Source organism: Podarcis melisellensis, assembly GCF_964234715.1.
Source record: "Podarcis melisellensis genome assembly, chromosome: 3".
NCBI classification, from domain to species: domain Eukaryota; kingdom Metazoa; phylum Chordata; class Lepidosauria; order Squamata; family Lacertidae; genus Podarcis; species Podarcis melisellensis.
Window position 1 is genome coordinate 104,372,586 of NC_138530.1, and position 22,334 is coordinate 104,394,919.

Below are 22,334 nucleotides of genomic sequence, written 5' to 3' on the forward strand. Positions count from 1 at the left end.
TCAGAGCTTCTTAACAAATGATATAAGTAAATAACAAAAGATAGAGCATTGTTGTAAAACAAAGCATCAATACTAATTAAGTTAGAATGCTAGCGAGCTGCTAACAACCCCCTCATCTCTTTGGACTCTTTACTATTTCTACCTTTTTCTTTTTATTATTTCATCATCAACATCATTATTATTATTATTATTATTATTATTATTATTATTATTATTATTATCTTTTCTCCAAAGAGATCACGGTAGTATAAACAGCTCTTTCCTTTCCCGTTTTACTTTCACAACAACCCTGTAAGGTAGGTTAAGCTGAAAGGCTGAGACTGGCCCAAGAATACCCAGTGAGCTTCATGGCTGAGTTGGAATTTGAACCCTGGTCTCCCAGTCCAACCAACACTCTAAACGCTACACCACAATGGCTCTTCTACCACATGCTGACAGCTAAGGCAAATAAATCCTTGATTTTCCAATCGGAGAGAATTCCATAATTATGGACCAATAGTAGAGAATGGTTCTTGGTGTGGGTGTGGGTGAGTGTCTTCCCCTACACACATCCTTGCAAACTTTTGTCATAAGGACTTACAGCAATGTAAGTTCAATGTGACTTACTTCCAGCTATGTGGGTATAAGAATGCATCCACAGTTGACCCTAGAGATTGTAATTAGAGAAGAGGATTTGTGTAAGTATATAAAGCCTAAATCATTAGGGACTTTAGTGTCAAAACCACCACTGCATCAAAACCATAACTTTGTCTGGAAAACAAATTTACGGCTTGTTGTACATTGAAAGAAAACTACATGAAAATGATATGACATTAGATATGTCATTAGGAAAAATGTATAAAAACACCTCCAACTTATGTTGGAAGCATAAAGATAAAGAAGGTACTTTTTACCACATGTGGCGGACATGTAAAATAGTAAAGCCATTTCCGACCCTAGGGAGGAGAGGGGGTTGCGGTCTAACCCCTCCCCCCCAAGCGCGGGGGCTGTCCTTGGCCCCCGCGAGAATTGGGGGAATCCCTGGGCGTGCTCGCGACCTATCGGCGGGCCGGGGGGAGGCGTGGCTTAACGTATTTTAGGCCGGGCACGCCCAGGGTCCGCCCTCTTCACTCCCGGCCAGCTGAGAGGTTTCCCATCCCACCCACCCTTAGATATTTAGGCAGCCGTAGGTCGTCATGACCTTGCTATGGACTTCGGTTGGTCGCCGCAAGGGGCCTGGTAGGAATTTTTCCAAGTTGGCGATCTTTCGGCCGTTTGGTTTTTTTCGCCTACCTCATAGCAAACGTCACAACTTTCCCTGTATTGGCGGTTAGGCATTGGCTGGGGTTCTATTGTTATGCAAATGGATGGGGGGGGAAGGAACGCCATCACCTTCCCCCAAGAAAAGGGTAGTCCAGTAGAGGACTCTGAGGGGCGTTGTCTTGTCCGAAACCTAGGTAGGTAAGGGCCCCCGGCACGCCCCAAGCGGTGACACCCGTGGGATCCTAGTTGGCGTACTTCAACAGGGCCTCCCACGGTTTGTGTTAACCCTTCCCGGTCACCATGCCGGGTAGTGGATAGGAGCCAATGCCTAGGGCCAATACCTTCAATTCTCTAATCATCGTGTCCTGTGTCTGTCTTTCTGGTGGGAGGGGTTTTGACACGCAAAAGACTTCTGGGAAATGATATATAATGAATTGAAAAAAATGTTTAAGATAACTTTTATCAAAAAACCAGAAGCCTTCTTACTAGGGATAACAGGAGATGAAATATCAAAAGATTTAAAAAGACTCTTTATGTATGCGACAGCAGCCGCAAGAATGCTACTTGCCCAGAAGTGGAAGGAAGAGAAAGTCCCAACTAAAGAAGAATGGATAACCAAGATGATGGACCATGCCAAAATGGCAAAGATGACCATGAGGACCAGGCACCAAGATGACAAGAAATTCAGTCAAGAGTGGAAAAAGTTTATAGAATATCTGAAAGTCCACTGTGTATGCTCAAAAACATTAGCAGGATTGTTGTAACACTTATAAAGTAATATGAGTCAAGGTAAAACAGGAGATAAAATGGATTAGAAAAATGTAATTAGATGTAAAAAACTGGGGGGGTTGAAAACTGGGGGTGTGGTGGGGGGAAAGTCTGAGGAATTTAAGTAATCCCAGGAGTGTAAAGCTTGAAAAGAATGTGAATGTATAATATAAACTTTATCTGGAAAACAATACCCATGACAGATGCATGGTGTTCACAATGAAAAATTATCGTCAAGACACAAACTGTCCTCTTCTATACCAGCGACACTTCTTTCCATAGGATTTTTCCTTTGGTAAAATCCACTTGGTTTTCAGTTAACTGCAAATGTCAGTGGAATCGAACCATTTGCATGCAAACTTTTGTGTATGAAAATGGAAGGAATAGTCTAGTTCCAAAAATAATGCAATCCAAATTAATGTGCCTTTTTTTGAGTTGCTGGCGGTTAATGTTGGCCTGGGAACTGTATTATCAATTCCTGCTGTGAGAAACGATATGATAAACTGCCGCTTCGCTGTTGTGGATTAATTAAGAGAAAAATTAAAGAAAACTACCTACATAAAAAGCCATGTTTGTCTTTGGGGTTTTGTAAAACTGATACAAGAAAACCACTGTAGAAAAAACATTTTGCAAATTGTTTAATCTAGTTCAGCAACACTGTGTCACTGTCTAATTTATTCACACCTAATAGGTGTTTTTGCAAATACTGTACCATAGACTTTTGGATGCCTTTGATGGAATGCCAAGGATTTAAAAAAATAATGATCTTTGCATTGTGTATTGCTCGCATCCTCTCCTAAAGTAAGTACAACTGCTTGCCGTGGGTCAAACTGCAGATATTTCACCACACTGAAAATGTAACCCCTGTCCATGTTTGTAGTAACAGCACATTAATGAAAAATTTTATATCATGCTTTCCATGGGACAATGTACCAGAAAAGGTAAATTCCTAATGTTATGGTCTGTCTTCATAGGATATTCAGCTGACAGTCAAGATTTGTTTTTATCATCTTGTATAATGGTCAGTATATTGGTGCTTGCAAGCATCATGGCAATGTTTCAAACCTGAGATTCCTAGGCCCCCATGAATTGATTCCCTATTTCTAATTCTTGATTTCTTGCCCTATGACATCCTTTATTCTTCTCCTTTGCTATTTAGGCAATTCTCTAAAGTATATTGTTTTGCGGGGAACCATAGAGATATGGCCATTTTCACTACAGCGATCCTTCCCAACCATTTTTCACAAATTCTGAGGCAGAACTGGGTTGTAAATTTTAAATAACAACATTGCTGTGCTTGCCCAGTTGGATCAGGGCTGAGACACAGAGCATTGGAACTTCTCTTTACGATAAAGGAATTCTAGAATACCAGGATAAACAATCAGAACAGAAATGAAAGTTCAAAACTTTATGTGCCACAAGGACTCTCCAGCTCTCTCCTGCCATTTTCGGATTTGAATTAAAGTATTTATTTATTTCCTAGCACCATATGTGTACATGGTCGCAAGTGGGTTGCTTGTGTGTAAGTAAGGGGCGGGAAGACCTGTATAATAAAGAATAAATATATCATAAATGTATCTAAGAAACACTAACACATCAGGTTGTCAAACACATATGTTGTCCCTAGTGTTTCTGCTTCTTAGGGCTGCCAATCTACTACAATTTTGTTTAAAAATAAAACATGAATTTTAATCATGGCATAGTTCCCTTTGACCATTTATATAGCTTTTCTTTCGTTGCTTGTTAGACGTTTGTAATTTTCAGATTATAGGAATGATCACTCCAATACATTTTCGGGAATGTGCCCATTTTAAAACCCAATGATTCCTGTAACTTTTTACCATAAGGATTCATATTAAAGTGAAGAACTCCGGATATTTTAAAATTAATTTGCTAATCTTGTTGTATACCTATTGTTTCCTCAGGGATACCAACCTTTTTATTTGTCAGGCTTATTCTAACCCCTTTGCTAGTGGTTCTTTAGCCAGGACAAATAATGAGGGGTGGGGGAGCCTTTTTTTGCTGCCCCATTCAACACATTCAATTCCTCTAATCTTCAAACAGCGCTTTCCATTCTGATACAAGCACTCATAAGATACACAAACTAATTGCTGATATCCATTCCTTCAACAATTCAAATTAACATTTCCATTCCAATTTATCAAGCACCTTAATAGAATCCCAAGGGAGCATTGCTAATGGTTGTTTGCATATTTCCGTGGAATCCATGTATTAAGTTGTCTTCAGATAGGCTGTTTATCTTTTCCTTACAAACCATACATGATCTTTGTGCATGTAATTAGAGGCTATATTTATCAATTGTTCCACTAGGAGGCTAGTAAAACATGGAAGTGAAGTTGTTACTAGGGAGATAGGGCGATAAAATTCAACTACTTAATTATCTTTATTGGCTTTCACTAAGACTATAATCCTCGTTCGTCTCCGAGAACTAATAACTGATCCCCCTTCTTTTATTTTATTAAGTAATTTGGCCAGAAGAGAGCTTACATACTTACTAAATATTTTGTAAAAAAAACCCTACTTAGGTATGTGCCCAATCCTGAATGTTCTTTTATTACCAAGGAACTACATGTGATATTCCAAGGGGGGACCTATTGGGTTGTTGTTTTTATTTTTATTATGTATTTTATGGCTTTATATATTGATCTTATTCTGTGAACCACCCTGAGACCCCCAGGTATAGGGTGGTATATAAATTGAATAAAGAAGAAGAAGAAGAAGAAGAAGAAGAAGAAGAAGAAGAAGAAGAAGAAGAAGAAGAAGAAGAAGAAGAAGATAACCTTGCAAAAGTACAATAGGTATTGTGAACCCATCCTGGGGGAGCAGCACATTGAATGCCCCATGATCTGTGGGTTCAGGCCAGAGAATATATCTCAAGTTTATCCTCTTATCCAAACATAAGCAAGTACAAACATAGCCCATCAAGAGAAACAACGTCAGACCAAAATCACTTTGCAGATAAAATACTTTTCACCAGTTCTGGCAGGTTGGTCTTTCTAAAGCAGCGCAACAAAACATGAATCCTAAGATTAATTTTAAGCACAGAATAAACACCATGAAAATACTGTGTCTCTCTGTCAAGAACAATATGACCTAAAATTGTGCAAGAAGACTAAGCTTTGCAACAATTTTTTTGTTGGGTGTGTTACATTGTTTTGTGGAGGAATGGTCCAAATCTAAGAGTGTTTTATGAAAAATCACAAAATTCATACAACAATATAGAGCGCTGTTGATGGGAACGGCATGTATGCAGCTTGTGAGCATTCCTTGATATAGCTTTATTAATTTATTAAAATATTTCTATGCTGCCCTGTACAATTTATTAAAACATTTTTATCCTGCCCGGTATAATTTATTAAAATATTTCTATCCTGCCTTCTCTAATATGACCCACCAAATGTTGGATTCCCAATTTCCACCATCCCTGACCATGACTATTGGCCATGAGATCTGAAAATTAAGAGGAGCTCACTTACAGCCCATCATTTCCAGGAGACCACAGCTTCCGATCTGTACATTATGCATATTTAGCGGTACAGCCTCTTTAATTCACTTAGGTCAGCAAAAAGCCTTTAGGGCTTCTGCGACTGGATACTAAGCTGTTTCTAAGGACATACGCCTTAACCACTTGCTTTGTACAATACCTTTGGTAACAGCAAAATGCAGAATTGTATTATATAAAAAACCCCATGTATTCATTATTAATACATTATAAATTTAAAATGCGGCCACAAACAGACAGCATTTTGCTGAGAGCTGCTAAAGGATCAGGCATGCGCTAGACATGGCTTTTACTGTTAATGAAATTCAGAGGGCACTTATTTTAGCAGAATGCCATTTGTTTGGGATTAATGCAATGATCTTTGGTTTTAAGTGAATAAACATTACATACTAGACCAGCTGAATTCGGGACTGGGGAGTCCCAAACTAAATTTAAAGGAATGAACATGTTCTCTCTGCTCCACCCCCATCCCCTTTTCAAACTGTGACGTGAAGCACAAAAGTAGAAAGATAAATAAAACAGGTGCAGAAAATAGAACAGGGAAGCTTTATATTTTGGAACTGTGAGCAATAGTAACATGGTCAAAATCCCCAGTCAGCCCCATCCTATAAATGTTTACTCAGGTGTAAGTCCCACAGAGGTCCAATGTGGTTTACTCTCAAGTAAGTGGACACATGCTTGCAGCCTAAGCCATGTTTCCCTTCAACAAATCTTCTGACAGAGAAGATGGAAGGAAAGTGAAAGGCCTGCCTTTCTTTCAAGCTGATTTTTCCAGGCGGGAAATATTGGAGGAGAACTCAACTGCAATGGCCATCTTCTACCCACTTTTTTTTTTGGGGGGGGGAAGTCCCACTGAGAATTATTCCCAAGTAAAAGATATTAAAAACATGAAGGAAAAATGGGTCACTATTGGGGGGGAAATACCGACATTTTTTCGTCATTCCTGTCAGGTTTTATGGGGGGTTTATGGGGGGGGGTTCATAATAGAAAAATAAAATTGGTGTTTAAAAACAGCTACATAGAAACCAGATGCTTAATGGTCACAACTTTTCTCTTTGTGAGGAAAGAGGGAAGATTACCCTCCACACACACCCCATGATGGCGCTTGCACTTAATTTTTTTCTGAACTGAAGGGGGGGGACAAGAGCCTTCGTTTTGCATGTTAATCTGAATTTGAGCCCCACTGAGTTAAATAGGATTAACTCCCATGTAACTGTGTACAGGATTGCAGTTTAGGCCGAAGTCCCCATTTTCTGTCCCTCCTGTGTCGCCAAACGCCTCACGGCGTTTTCCCGCCTAAATGAGTCCTCATGCTGAGCAGTCATTGCTTGGAGACGGATCTTCAGGGTGCTTTTATGCTCCACCCTTTTCCCTTTTTTATTTTGGCTTCCACTTAGGAAGTAAAAAAATCCCTCTTTTTGCTGACCCCCTCAGGGTGGGCGAGGTGTTGCTCTTCCACAGCTAGTTTTGCCATCTTGCATTTCTGGCTATTGTTTTCTATGAAAGCCGCCTCAGAGTACACATGGTTTCTAAATGCCACAATTCCTGTACACCGCAACACCAGGTTTACCTGTGCTCTTCTAGATATTTATCTCTTACCAACTCTGTTTGTATAAGTATGCTCTCACAGACTATATAAATAGCTAAGCAACCTCGACAATATAATAGCACCTCAATTTTGAACCACTGGCGTGCAAACTTTTGTGTATAAAAAGGGAAGGGATAGTTTAGTTCCAAAGTAATGCAATCTCAGTTTCTATGCACACAATAATGCAAAAAGAATCACATTACATGAAAAAAGATTAGTCCACAAACTAATGTATCTTCCTGGTACATTTATATTACTCAGGAATTTACTTATTTTTTATATTACTCAGGAACTGTCACAATTAGAAGGGGGGGGGGGAAATCATGCTCCAAGTCTCTTAGCCTAATCTACAAAGAAGTGATCGCAATAAATTGCTATGATGCCTGAAAAGGTTATTTTTTGCAGGTTCCTCCTCACAGTCTGTTCACTGAGTTTGGGTTTTTTTGAGCGGGACTGAGTTTTATTCATGGCCTGTTCTTGCTTCAGAGACTGCACCATTGCTCTTATAGAAGTAGTACATGGTAAAGCTGAATTCCTCAGCTTTGAGGCAGAGAAGGAGCTGGCTGAGGAGGCAGCTGGTTTAAATTGTCCCAAGTCCTGCAACAAGAGGCTTGCCATATGTCAAGAAAATTCCTGCCATGTCCTGGTTTTCGGGTGTAAAAATGGTGTTGGGGTGGGGGGGAGATTTTGCCAAACTGGCAAAATGTCAGGGAAAATCCAGATGTTTTGTGGCCTTCCTAAAAAAAACAGAAAAAAAGCTCAAGAACTTTGTGGGTGTTAGGAATTTTACTTTTTGAAATATGGCCACTCTTTGCAACAAGTAGCATTTGCTAATAGCAAGAATCTGTGGAAGCCCAGAGAACAGTGAAGGTGTTATAACGAATGCCCCAAGGTGGAATTCCTTCCTCCTTGTTCCTTTCTTTCTTATTTTTTTACCTCAGCACAGTAACATAACAATGTGGATGTTCTAGAGTTGCTGTATTTCAAAAAGTAAAAACCAGGACACCCTAAATGTTGTTGAGATTTTTTTTAGTAGACAAATAGTGGTGCAACAACGTTATATTTAATTTTCAGACAAGCAGTTTACTTTTCAAATGTTATCAGAAGAACTAGAATTCAGGGTCAAATAATTTCACAGAAACCGCTTCTTAAAATGCTATCTGAATATTACTGCTTAATTAATGAATTAAATTCATTTATAACCAATGAGCTAGGTCAGGACTGAGGCAGTAGTCCTAAGCACACATACTAGAGAGTAAGCCCCATTAAAAGAAAATGAAGCTTACTTCCATTAACACACATAAGATTGTGCTTCAGAACAGTTGCGCCTATATGCCATTGCAATCGATGTGAAAAATTAGTCACCGCTAACTTGCCCAATTGAATTGAACAGAAACTAAGTGAAACACACTTACTCTGAATCCAACCCAGTATGGTTTTAATATGTCTTGCTTGATGTTATTACAGTACAAGGACATTTTATTTTGTTGTAGAATGCATGCCTCAGCCAGTCAATGCAATTAAATGTTTTTTAATTTCTCTTTTTTAAAAGCAAAACAAAACTGCAGAGAGGAAGGATCAGAAGTTTGCAGTGACTGAAGAGAAATAGCACCGTTATTCTTGAACTCTTGATTTGTGTTAAAGGTTACGTATTTAAAACATTTTTATACTATTCTTCAACATCAGTGCCAAGAAAGCTACTCCAGGATGTTCCAAAACCAGCTAAAAATTCCTCTCTTCCATTGCTGAGTACTGCACCCCTGATAGAGGAAGTATCTGAAATAGGACTCTCTGAAGATATCTGAAACAGAGACCTTCTGTTAGTCTCAAAATGTGGGTTAGATTAGCATGGGAAGAAGCACTCTTTCAGGTTTCATAAGTAGGGACACATGATGGAGTATGCAGGGAATGGCTAAAAGCGCTATCAGCCAGAGGGCCCATTTGAATTAAGCAAATATATTTGGGGCTGGTTTCAGAAAGTGGTTAACAGTGCCCATTGTGTGCTGGTGATGTTCTCAACCCACACTGACCAAGAGCTATTAGCTACCATCTAGATGGGGTATGCAGTTCTAGCCCACTCCAGGTTACTATAATAGCTATACCGATCAGTAATGGGAAGACTCTCTTCCATTTTTATTGCAATGTTGGAACTATGTGTGGCCTTCTCTGGTGGAATCCAAGCACATATAAAAAACGCTGTGGAAATGCTTAAAAAAAAGTTTTGAAAAACACATTGAATTTTGCGTAGCTCACTGACACCATCTAGTGTCACATTTGTATATTGCACTTTACAACACATATAAAATGTTTTATTTGCAGCTGTGTCCTCTGTTTATTGCCAAAAACTATGGCTTTCTCCACATTAGAGAGTATTTTGGGATATCCCTCACTCCAAACTTAAATTAAGATTTTCATGAATAGTGGTGGAACCACTCAGGGCTTTTTTCCGAGAAAAATAGGTGCCAGTACTCACCATGAAGTTGTTACAGTAAGTGTCACGCTTTTTAAACCAAAAAAGGAGAGTTGCTGGTACTCACCATGAAGTTGTTACAGTGCCACACTTTTTAACATAAAAAAGAGATGTGCTATTACTGCAAACCCTTTAGTGCCTCCCTGAAAAAAAGCACTGGAACTACGGCATATTTCTGTTCTTAAAATGTAAAAAAGTAAACAGAGAAGTAAAGCCTATCAGGCTGAATGTCTGAAATACTGATCACTGCTTTTTTTAAAAAAAGGAATGAATCATACCTAGTGCTGTGACCCTAAGCAAATTTATGGGGAAATAAGTTTACTTTAAATGTATGGCCTCTTATTCCAAGTAACTATGTTTAGTACTTTTCTTTAAAAGTTCTGTAATTATATTTTTCATCTTTTAACACACTCCTATGGTAACTGGAGATCAAATGAAAATGATGTCATTGCTATTGTCTCATATGGAAAAATGATAAATATGAATAAGAGAGCACCATGTTACTCAAAATGCATTTTGTTAAATGTATGTTGTTAATGCTTAAAATACACAAATAGTTTGCATAATTTTAATTATAAGTTGGTTTAAATTTCAGAACAGGTCTCATCAAGTTTTGTTACTCAGAACTGAACATGGAAAGTTTACAAGCACTGCTATCCATATCAGAAGAGATGGAAGAACCATGGCCAAAGAAACTCAAAACAGATAGTCAAGTGAGCTCAAATGAGCAGAGGCAGTTGCTAAAAAGTTTATGCTATGCAGATAAGAAATCACCAGACACACATCTAGGGTTTCCTGAAGGATCTTGGAATTTTAGTCCAAATGATTTGGAATTGCAAGAGAAAAACAGCACAAAAACCAGCTTAAGACAGGATCTACATTTTATGAATGCCCATTTGCATTCCAGATTGTTAGGAAATGCACCATTCATAGAAAAATGGGCACTTGAAAATGATTACTGTAGCAATTTAAAATATTCTGGTTCTGAATTTAATGAAAATATTAATTCATTGGTCACAAAACCTAAACCTTGGACCATTTTTGCTAAAGAAAAAGAAAAATCAATAGACAGTGGCAACATTTCAAAGGAGATTGAGTTACCATCAGTAAATATATTTTCTTACAACATCTTGGCAGAAAATATTGTTGCAAGACTAGAATATTTACTTACAGATGTGCCAGCATTTCAAACTAATGAAAATGGCACAGGTTGTCTTCATGTACATGGAGAAAAAAACCATATTCCCAAACCAGTTGCAGATGGTGGAAGCATCAGTGACAAAATCCCACTGCTACGTTTGTTAGCTGGCAATTTCATGAAAGAAAGAAAATCAAACATTGGATCGTTCTTATATGAATATAAAAATGTTGTGGGTGAGGATGAAAATATTTTATTCCACAAAAAGCAAACAAATGTCTTGGCAAAGACTAACTTAAGAAGGAACAAAGTATATAAGCACATATATATATCTTATTCAAGAAGCTGTGGAGTTGTAAATACCAAATTAGTAAAATGTGCTGCTTTTGAGTTATTTTTACATGATTGCAGCACTGCAGTTGAAAAGAATGCCTCAATATTCAACCATTTTTTTCTGCTCAATACCCAACAAAGGGAAATATCCAATGGCACCAGTACCATGGAACACTTCAAATTTTCCAGATATACTGTAGAAGATGGCAGCTTTTCAGTAGTTGGTAATGAAAAAGAAAAAATGGCAAGGCAACTTGTAATTTCTAACAAACACATTTTCCCAGAGAATGATTTTCACAGTTCTACTTTATGGTGGGGAAAATTGTGTAGTCCTACAGTGCACAACCTGTCAGCAAACTTCAGACTATTTAACTATTTGACTTCAGCTCCACTCAAATTTGGGAAGTGCAGTATTCAACAATCAAATCTTCCAATGGTGAGTACAATGGAACCAAATATACAAAAGAGAACTGGAAAATTCTTCAATGAAAACAATACGTTTCCTGTTAAAAAATTTAAAGCTTCTCATTTTATTCCAAGAGCACATAGCAAAGCACAAGCCATCAAAAGCAAACGTGTCCCAGAATATATAAGAACTTGTAGCAAAGCAATGATAAACAAAAGAAGGAATGGTAATTGTGAAGACTGTGGTTCTACTGAAATGAAAGTCAATTTTTATCCATTTGACACATATAAACAAATTTGCCTCAGTACTGAGTCAGAGGAAATTTCATTTATAGGAAATGTGATCTTTAACGCTGAAAATAATAAAAAAGATAGCAAAGGATATTTTGTTCCTGATAAAAGAATAACTTGCAGTGGCTCTGATACATTGACTTCTAATTACGTTCTCCCTCAGTTATATACAATTTGCAATCCTTTTTTGGAACAGAAAAGCAAAGGTAAAAAGTCTAAGTATCCCAAAGATATAAACAACAATAGTCAAAGGCACACATGTGAAGACAACAACATGCACTTCCCTATTAATGGCCTTAATTCTGGAAATGTACTTAAATATAATGGTGACCAGTATTTTACTTCAACTGTTTCTTATGATGTTTGCATAGATCAAAATAGACCAGTGAGTGTCAAAGCTCAGCGTTACAAGATTTCCCGGCATGGAAAAAGAAGAAAACTAAGTGGCTTTGTATTTGAAAATAATAATAGCGTTTTACCATACTACCCTGTTTGTAGTTCTAGAATCTCTAAGAACTTGAAACATCCTAGCGTTAAAAAAGTAGAAAATCTGAATTTATTGCTTCAAAAAAGTATTTTACTAAGCAGCACACATAATCCAGAGCTAGCGTCTGTGAAACAAAATGCCAAAGATGTGAATAAGAAAGAAAATTCAACTTTTGAGCAGAGTTATGTAAGCAAAAGAAATCAACCTCAGAATATAACTACGCTATGTTTCAATTATGGATGTGGGGAAAGGGTTAGTTCTAAAGACACATTAACAATGACTTCATGCACAATGAAACAAGGCCATTTTGAAGATGCCACAGAAAAGCATTTATCTTCTGAAATTAAAAGCAGACACGAGTTTGAACTGAAAAATCAATTTGATCTGGTACTGGAAGAGCTTTTCATGTTTAATGAAATTAGTAAGGAAAATGTGGAAAGATGTGGGGAAAGAAAATGTTTGGAGAAAGATCCCCTTGTATTTAATCATTCTGGCAGCATACTAGATGAAGACTCCAGAAATATTTTTGAAAATAAAGCGAATGTGACCTTCACCACTACTGGTAGTACTGTGAACAGTACTATTGTAAAGCATACAACTGGGATAAAGCCAACTAAGAATGAACAAAGTTTATTTAAGAACACAGTGATAAAAAGTCCTGGAGAGCAAGAAGTACCACATGACCACTGTCCTTCGAGTGTAACAGATGAAGAAATGTTCTATGCACCCTCTCAAGGTAACTATATTATTATGCAGTATGATCACATAGTTGAATTGGCCTTCTGTTGCATGTGAATCAAGAGGAAAAGGATGTGTCAGACCTTTCTGAATGTGCTAATACAGATTACATTTTCAAGGTAACTAGTAGGGCTGGTTTCAGGCTTGAGGGGCTTTGGTGGAACCCATTCTCTATTGGTCCAGGCCAACTTACATGGCAGAAGTGACAGCTGGCAGCAGTGTCAGGTGGCTGAAGGACACCATTTAAGATTTCAACAGTGTTACAGAATGACACTAAAGTTGCATTCCCATCCCAACATACTTGGGAGTAATTCAGGAGTCCTTACTTCTGAGTATATATGGTAAATATAGGGGAATGAAGGGTAGGCATCAGGAGTGGTCCGGGTCAGGGTACTGGGGGGGAAGCTGTCCGGGGATTCAATGTGCTGTTTCTGGTCATGATAACTGGTTAAAGGCATCAAAAGGTTATCTAGCAGGTTATCTAGCAACACCAGTTCAACTTTAAAAAGTAAATATAATACTAATTGTGAGTTTATTTTTTTACATTTAAGAACATGGCGATTCTCCTTGTAAACAACCTTTCACTTGGAGCCCGGCATTTGTGCCTCATACATTTATGGAAGAAAGAAGATGTGGTTTAAGAAATGAAAGAGGTAAATTATTCTGATTTTAGTTATTTACCATGGAAAAGTTGTTACCTTATATTTATTTTTCAATGTAAATCACAGCAAGTAAACATTTTGCAATATGGGATTGTTCGTCTTGTTTGTGTTCCAGGTTCAATGGTAGAAAATGAAGCATATTTTGCTCTCCGAAATGACAAAAAAGGTACGAAATATATGGAGTGACTATAAAAATGGTTAATGTCTTTTCTATTTTGCTACATTTTGGTCAACTGTATTTGCTCCTCCATTAGATAGTTATTACAATATGAGCCAAAGTACAAACTTTTCAGGAGAAAAATTAGCCTACATAATCAAGTAATCATCATTATTCATAATTGGGCAGCCCTGCCTGAGGGCTCCTCTGCCCAGATTCAGTTCCCTGATTGGCGATTTCAGTGAACCCTTTTGAAGTCTGCTTGCAGCCATGGCTTGGATTCACACTGCATCTGCAAACAGAGAAAGCAGGTCTCTCTGACAGCATAAAATTGGTTGATTGGCCCTGACAGTGAGCCCTCTTAGCTGCACTAGGCTAGGGGATTCCTTAGTGCAGCCAATCAAAATAGATCATCAGTGAACCCTGCTTGCATAGGAACAATTTCGAGGTTAACTTTAAGCTCCCAATAGTTCCGTTGTCGTGACATCATTGTAGTCACCAGGCAGAGGGCCTTCTCGGTAGTGGCACCCACCCTGTGGAATCCCCTCCCATCAGATGTCTAGGAAATAAATAAACTACCTGACTTTTAGAAGACATCTGAAGGGAAGTTTTAAATGTTTGGTGTTTTATTGTGTTTTTTATATTCTGTTGGAAGCCTCCCAGAGAGGCTGGGGAAACTCAGCTAGATGGGTGGGGTATGTATAAATGTATGTACAAACAAACAATTATTATTATTATTATTATTATTATTATTATTATTATTATTATTATTATTCTGCCTCATACTGTGTGGGGCAGGTCAGTGTGGTCTTTTTTTTGGGGGGGGGAGGGCATTGTGTGCCAATCTGGGACCTGTGCCTCACCTAATTAGTACTGTGGGCTAGATAACAACCCTCTCCTGATGACAGCTCTCCTCTGTGTCATATTCCCATCTTCCATTCCTCTTCCCGCCTGTGGTTTTCTGCCCATGAAGCTAAAAGCAACTGTGGGATGGGGGATCTGGAGGGAAAATCAGAGAAGTAAGGGCTAAAATTCCATTTTCTTCTTCTACCTAAGGATGGGGGAAGGAATGCTTTTAAAATGAATTTATACATGGAATTTGGCAGATCTGACTTGATTGAGCATTGTGGTTGTTGGACCACCTCTTGAATGATTGCTTATGTCAGAGTCATTCGTGCATTATCTCAGCCAGATGGGTGGGGTATAAATAATAAATTATTATTATTATTTTAAAAAGAGAAAGCCTGGCTAATTATATTCAAAATCATACACAAGCAATAGGCACATTATATGTATAATACGTGTAGAACAGTCAAGCCCTCTGCAGTATTTTATTTCCGTAGCACAATTTTGTAAATATAAGTGTTTGTGTACAGTTATATGAATTGCTGCATGAATCTGTTTATGTACCGGCTACTTTAGGAAACTTGGATTGTATATGGGTAATAATATTGTAGATATACCAATGCATATAGTATTTAAGAATTGTATTTATCACCACAATATTAATGTTGGAAATTACAATATCAGTGTTTGATCTAGATAAGAAGAAGAAGATTGTATTATTTCTCTTGGATACTATACAATGGATGCCCATGATGCACACCAAAATGTACATATATTTATTGTGGTGGTGGTATTCACTATTCTGCAGCCTTGATTTGGCTTGGACTAAGAAAAACTTCAAACTCTCACAATGAGAAACTATGGTGAGGCAGGGATACACATACAAAGTTCTTTCAGTTTTCATAATGCAGTTTCATATATTTTTATATACAGGAGATTTTTTATTGGATGGAATTGTAAGAGTACAGCCTCTTAAAACATGTCGTGGTCCTTTAAGAGTTGGATTATCAAAGAAAGCTAAGCCAAAACAACTTCATCCATATTTGAAATAGTTCAATATACCATGTTTTAAAAAGCACTTTTTGAACCAAAACCATTTACAGTTTTTAGTACATTATATATATATGTTATAAATATTTTTGGTTTAAAAGGTTTTAATAATAAAAGTCCTGTACAATGATATACAAAGATATGAGTGCTTCATAATGTAGTTTTACAGCATTTATTTATATAAGGATTCTGTAAAATTTCTTAACTTTCATATTTAATATGATGCAAATTCATTGGATAAATGCATTATCTTTGGTTAAGCTATTCTCATTTCTTAAAGTACACTAACAAAATGTAGCAGCTTATAGCATTTCATTAAATAATCAGCCATTTTTAATGATGTAGATCAGCGTTAATGCATTATAGAATACACTGGTCAATAATGATCTAAATTCATGTCATTCACACAAGGACTTCCTGTGGCACAACATAACTTTTTCTTTTATCCCCATAGCCCCCCATAATCTGCTTTGGAGGGTTGGGGAAGCCCCAGAACAGGTTTTGGGGATGCAGGGGAGGAGGAGAGGGGGGAGAAGCTTTGTTGCATAAGCAGACATCCTTGTGAGAATAAAGTGACTTCACTGGATAAGAACCCATAGCCTTCCTTATTTAATATATTCATATATTCTTCTTAAAAGAACTTGTGTCTTGATCAGCACAACACTAGGTTATATGCATGGCTACTGCATATTAGAATCTCTGCACAACTGAATTGTTGTTTGGAGCTACTACCTGTCACAGAGTTGAGAATGGAAGGGGAAAAAGATTGTATTCACTTTTCCCACTTTTCATATTCTGGCAAATGTTTTAGCAGTGTATTCATATTGAGGGTTTCTCCCCATTTTATAAGAATTCTCATAAAGGTTGTTGCCTGCTCACCTTTGGGCATTCCATGAGCTATTATAATCCAAATAAAAAGAATATCTCAATTTGGGATGACAGGGTGCTATAGAGTTGTTTTACTGCACATGCCATTAGTATAAGGATCACACATTTAGTTGCATATGTGGCCAAGCTGACAATTCATGAATATTCAAAGCCAATGACAAATAAAGAGAATTGCTTCCTATTAACAATTAACATTCACATAATGGGCAACCCCATTCCCCTTCCCAGCTGCTGCCAATCTCAGAAACTTAATAGATAGTCTTTTCCCTGCCACAGTATGCCACCAAAGTTGTGTTAACAATTGTATTATCTGTGATAAAATCCTAAAGGCAATTGGACCAAAGTTAGTTGTGAATGAGTAACTTATTCTGTTGTTTTAAGTGAGGCAGTGCAATCCCATAAATGTATATTCAGAAGTAAGTTGCATTAAACTAAAGGAGACTTACTTCTGAGTAGACATGAATAGGAGTGCACTATTAGGCACAAGTGACTTTAACTAGATGGGAACCAATAACTTCAAACCCAGTTCCAAAACAATCACGTTGTTTGTCTCATTGAAACATAGGAGCTAAATAGTCTTACTTTACCTTGCTTTGTGTTTAAGACCAGTTTACTGAGTGATTCCTAAACACTGGGTCACAGCTAGAGCATGTTATGTAACTTCCAACTGTTAGCACTGGAATTATGATAAACAGTTGATTAATGGTGTCTATGTTCACATGTTTTTTGGAGTTATGGGTGATTCAAAGTAAACATGTTTGTTATTAAGCCCTTTTATAAGCATTTTAGTAGTTATTGCACTAAGTTGATATTGAAATTTCCTATTTACATAAGCATGTTATGTTGAAACTGAGCCTGCAATTGTTCATATTACCTAACTCTCTTTTTCAGTCAGATTGACTTATCTTTTAAATAAAACATTAGCAAAAACCAAAATAAAACACAATAGCAAAAAATGGTAACACCAAATAAGACAGCTAATTAAGATCTGAGAGCGAAATAAAGGATTTTAACAATTTAAACTATTCTTTTCTATTTCTTCAGTGTTTTCAAATATCTGGGTACTTGTAATTTAACAAAGAGCAAGTCCTAAGCTATGTAACAGGACTGGAATGTAGAACTTTAATTGCAGACTGAATATCAATTTTAGATAAAGGAGAATTGGATTATGCAAAATTACACCAGCTGCATAAAACAAATTATGCAACGATAAGCTATTTTTGAATCTCTGGACCTTGGCAGGATGTTTCCTTTTGATTTCAACAATGGCATCTGAAACAGAAGAATATAGCAACCCTCTAAACCCTCTATATAAAGCATCTATTATATATTCTGTTCCTCATTAGATTTTATACCAGTAAATTGTGGGTGTAAACTGCTGGCATCCATGAGAAGAGGGACACAAGACATATACATTATGTTCATTCACTTTGTGGAAAAAAGGCTGAAGATAGAGCTACACACTACACACAAACAGGTGGAGCACAAGCCCAACGGCATTTAGGGAAAAACAGCTTTGGAACAGGCTGGGGACAGCAGAAAGGGAGTGTAGAATAGTGGGTAGACATGGCAGACGACATAACAGGGAATATGTTTAATCTGTTCCTACAGACCACTTTGCCACAACAAAATCTTCCTTAAACAACTTCCTTTCTGGTTTCCAGGCATATATTTAATTCTTGCAAACATACACCTGGTACTTTAAGGGGGGGAGGAGGAATACATTGGGGGCATTTTCATTGGAAAAGGGCTAACCACCAGGGGTAGGCAACCTAAGGCCCAGGGGCTGGATGCGGCCCAATCGCCTTCTAAATCCGGCCTGCGGATGGTCCAGGAATCAGCGAGTTTTTACATGAGTAGAATGTGTGCTTTTATTTAAAATGCATCTCTGGGTTATTTGTGGGGCATAGGAATTCGCTCATTCCCCCCCCCCAAAAAAAATATAGTCCGGCCCATCACATGGTCTGAGGGACAGTGGACCAGCCCCCTGCTGAAAAAGATTGCTGACCCCTGGCTACCCATCCTCAGCTGCATTTTAGCTCCAAATTGGTTGTTTTTCCTACACAAAACAGCCACTGACGTTGCACCTTGTTGCTCCTCTCTGAATGCTAGGTAGTAAGTTTCTGTTTTGTGAACCATTTTTTTAAAAAACCTCATCATAATAATTACAAAACACCATTCACATTTTGTGAGTAATGATGGGAGGTTTCCCTCGTTCCAACGAAAAGGTCTATCGAACTGGATTCATTTTTCAGGCATCTGCTAGAGATCCAAAAGTAATCAGATTTAAAGTTGGATCAGTTCTGACTGATCTTGACCACTAAACCTGACTGTATTCCTGATTAAATCCGCTGGGAATATGACACAGTCAGGAAGCTTCCCTATCACTGACTCATACATTTTGAACCCTCCTCTGCCCTGATCCCTCCTCACTGCCTCTCTTTCCAAATGTACTGAACTCAAGGGGCATTAGGGAGAGCTTGGAGGAAGCATACGCCTTCAGCCAGAACATGCACAGCAACATTCGGGAGGGCAGAAGAACAGAAGAAGAGCCTTACTGGATCCAGGAAAAGGCGCATCTAGGCCAGGATCCTGTTCTTATAGTAGCCAGCCAGATGTCAATGGGAAGTCAGGACCAGAGCACAACAGCATTTCTCCCTCTTGCAGTTCCCAGCAACAGGCAATGAAAGGCATATTGCCTTTGACAATTGAGATAGAGCATAGTCAAAGTGGCTAGCAGGCATCAATAGCCTCATCTTCCATGAATTTTTCTTATTCTCTTTTAAAACCATTGGTCATGACTACATAGTGTGGGATATATCTTATTGGAAATGGAGCATTTGACAGGTTTGTTCTGGGCCAGAGACTTTCAGATAAAAGTTCAGATTCTGTTCTAGCTTAGGGGGAAGAAAATACAGCCCGCCCCCAGGTTTTGGTTCAATGTGGCTCCCTAATTATTGTGATAAATACATCTGAAGATTTCATCCTAGTTTTAGATGAAAGAGTGCATTTGTAGCATAGCCATACATAAATTAAAATGAATGATGCTTAAATTAAATGTTCTCAATGTTGGATGGGTAGTTATATTAAATATTCATATATAATAATTCTGTACATTTCCTTATCTCATATTAATAAATATATGAACGTGAATTTAAAATCCTTCTGTCGTATTATGTATACACACACACACAAACACACACACAAATATTTTCACCAATATTTTTTAATGGGGCTCTTTAAAATTTATGAGTTATTGAGTTATGCGATTTCAATAGCTAGCAGCAGTAATTTTGGATTCATTTTGTATGAATGGTAGTAATTAATAAATTGTTGCAATTTTTTCAAAAGAGAGTGATACAAATGCAGCTTTAAGATTTAACAAGCAATAAATTGTAACAAATGTCTGCAAAGAGAAATGGGACTGGAATACATAATGGATCCACTTGAGCTCCTGCTAGGCCAGAAAATGTTACCAAGAAAATCTGTCCATGTAATTGCAGGAAGGAGGCAAATAATAAAGATCAGGGTTAGTTACTAAGATTAAATAATCCTAGCCCATGTGTTTGTAAAGCCAAGCTCTAGAAGAAACTGCAAAACTGTAGAAGAAACTGCAAAATTGCAGGAGAGCTTTTTGGATAAAGAGCAAGATCGTAGACGGAAGCAAATCATTCCATTATCTGCCCCTGTAATTGTGTCAAGTGAAAAAATTGTATTAACTTTCTTAGCTATTTGGCACTGGGGAGAGCTCTTTAAAGGGCTATAGTGAGTAAAACTCAAAAAAAAAAAGAAGTTGTGAAATAAGAAACTTTCTGAATTGGTCTATCACTCTATATTAAAGGAGTTTAGTAAAATAGCCTTTCAATGAGTTTCCAAATTAAAATTAAATAAGTGATTTCCCCAGTGCAACAAAATAAATCAAAGCAATTGCAAGGCTATGCTGGTATTTGTAGACATTTGTTTCTACGATGGGGTTTAGAGCCTTAAATGTTACGGTAAGTTATATGTCTCAAGGACTGTTGTTGGCAAGTTCTCCAGATGATATTTTCCAAACTAACCCATTGTAACAGGAGATGCCGTATTTGGACACTTAGACCACCTCATGTGTTTTCATGCCCTGTATCTCGGATCAAACTGAATTTCAAACTACTGTACCTTATTTTCTTGTGGAAACATTTTAGAATGGTGTCTCTTTTGGATGTGCCTATACAGTACTGTGTTTGATCAAGCAATTATGCATGCTGGAGTTCATTCAAGCTTCCAGATCAGATCTTAAGTCCTTTCCTTAACGGTGGTGATATTGATTATAGGGGCACTTCCCAGAAACATGACAAGCTACCAAAAGCAACAGCATAGGGCAAGAATTTCCAGCTGCTGCTATGTAGCATCATCATACCATGTTTGCATTTCTATTCCCACTCTAAACGTTTTATCTCCGCTGCCAAGGGATGCTCACAGTAACTATGCATGCCGTTAAATTAATTTTCTGATAGAGGGAGGCTTGTTAATATTCATTCACTGGATTTTTACAAAGGTCAGCATTAAAATAATGTGTCAGGATGGCTGAACAACATAATTTACAAGACATCACATTTTCATATGAAGAAGGCAGAAGGAAGCTGTCAGAGCCACCCGTTTGGTCCCAGCTCACAAGAGACCCAACTCCGATCCGGTTTATTTACAGAAAGTCTTTATTGAAGATCATGGTTGCGTTTACATTCCATCTTTGTGACTCTACGTCTGTAACGTTAGACCGCTGAAGTCCCCTCTGAATCTGTCCCGCCGAGGCACCAATTTAAGAGGCTAGTCCTGGACCACCTCTTCCTCTCCTTCCTTTTCCGCAGGGTCTTTCTGCCCCCCTGGGTTCCCCCTCGCCGGGACTCGCCCGAGGCTGAATCCTCTGACGCCTCTGCCCCCCTCCTTCTCGCTTTGGGGCCGGGCTCCTCCCCAGGGCTCTCCTCACTTCCGCGCGCCTCTACATTTGAACTTGGCGCGCGTACGTTGCTTCTGACCTTTCTCTCGACCGCTACACTGCTCCCGGTGCTGCTCTCCGCCCCTTCCGGCTGAGCGCCCTGCTCCGATCTCCTTCCCCTGTCTCTTTCTTGCTCTGCTCCCTCTGACACACTGGTAACTCCACCCCCTTCACTCCGTTCCGGCTGAGAAGCCGGCTCCTGTCTCCAACTCCCACTGGGGCTTCTCCCTTCGCTCCCCTGCTCCTCACTGCTTCCCCCTTGTCCCCCCTTTGGTCTGACCAGGGGGGCCCCCTTTTGGGAGTCCTCTGACTCACTGGTCAGACTCATGGACGACCTTTGGGCATCGTCATCCTCCTCCTCATCTCTCTGGGATTCTTCCCCCTCGCTCTCTGTCTCCTCCCCCATCTGCTCTTCTCTCCCTGAAACCCTGACATCCATCCCCCCCTCGAAGCCCCCCCTTCCCCCCTCCCGCTCGCCGGGGGCCGGTTGTGGAAACTGCGGCTCTTCGGGGGTAGGCTCAGGATACAGGTCGTCTACGTCAATGTTCTCTGCTGGCAGTTCTGTGTATGTGTGTTCGAACTCGGGTTCTTCACCCAAAGGCTTCTCAGTCTCTTCTTCCATTGCTACTTCCTCTGGTGCTGCCCGCCAAGGACCCATCATCCACCTCTTACGCCATTCCTCCTCTGGTTGCTCCTCCCACCAATAAGGGGTTTCCGTGTCCACCCCCGAGCACGATCCCCTGGGCGGGCTTGATTCTGGTGTTCTTTCCTCGGGG

General features: G+C 38.7%; 1 protein-coding gene across 10 annotated transcripts; it reads left to right on the forward strand.

Moving 5' to 3' along the window:
- Positions 1 to 5,152: 5,152 nt before the first annotated feature.
- RAD51AP2 (RAD51 associated protein 2) lies at positions 5,153 to 17,608 on the forward strand. 10 transcript variants are annotated; one of them, XM_081906098.1, is made up of 6 exons: positions 5,153 to 5,171; positions 8,674 to 8,765; positions 10,192 to 12,981; positions 13,535 to 13,636; positions 13,761 to 13,811; positions 15,582 to 17,608. In XM_081906098.1, the coding sequence occupies exons 3-6, from the start codon at positions 10,224 to 10,226 to the stop codon at positions 15,698 to 15,700; spliced, it is 3,030 nt and encodes a 1,009-aa protein (XP_081762224.1). In that variant the 5' UTR covers positions 5,153 to 5,171; positions 8,674 to 8,765; positions 10,192 to 10,223; the 3' UTR covers positions 15,701 to 17,608. The 10 variants fall into 10 exon arrangements, with proteins under 10 accessions (XP_081762224.1, XP_081762221.1, XP_081762216.1 ...); XM_081906095.1 differs by lacking the exon at positions 5,153 to 5,171 and adding an exon at positions 5,583 to 5,680; XM_081906090.1 differs by lacking the exon at positions 5,153 to 5,171 and adding an exon at positions 5,771 to 6,095.
- The last annotated feature ends 4,726 nt before the right edge of the window (positions 17,609 to 22,334 follow it).

What these genes read in the sequence shown, in the direction of transcription:
- RAD51AP2 (XM_081906098.1), top strand. Translation starts at nt 10,224, where the DNA reads ATGGAAAGTTTACAAGCACTGCTATCCATATCAGAAGAGATGGAAGAA. An exon ending in GTTCTATGCACCCTCTCAAG is followed by an intron (nt 12,982 to 13,534) that starts GTAACTATATTA and finishes TTTACATTTAAG; the next exon opens with AACATGGCGATTCTCCTTGT. An exon ending in TGGTTTAAGAAATGAAAGAG is followed by an intron (nt 13,637 to 13,760) that starts GTAAATTATTCT and finishes TTTGTGTTCCAG; the next exon opens with GTTCAATGGTAGAAAATGAA.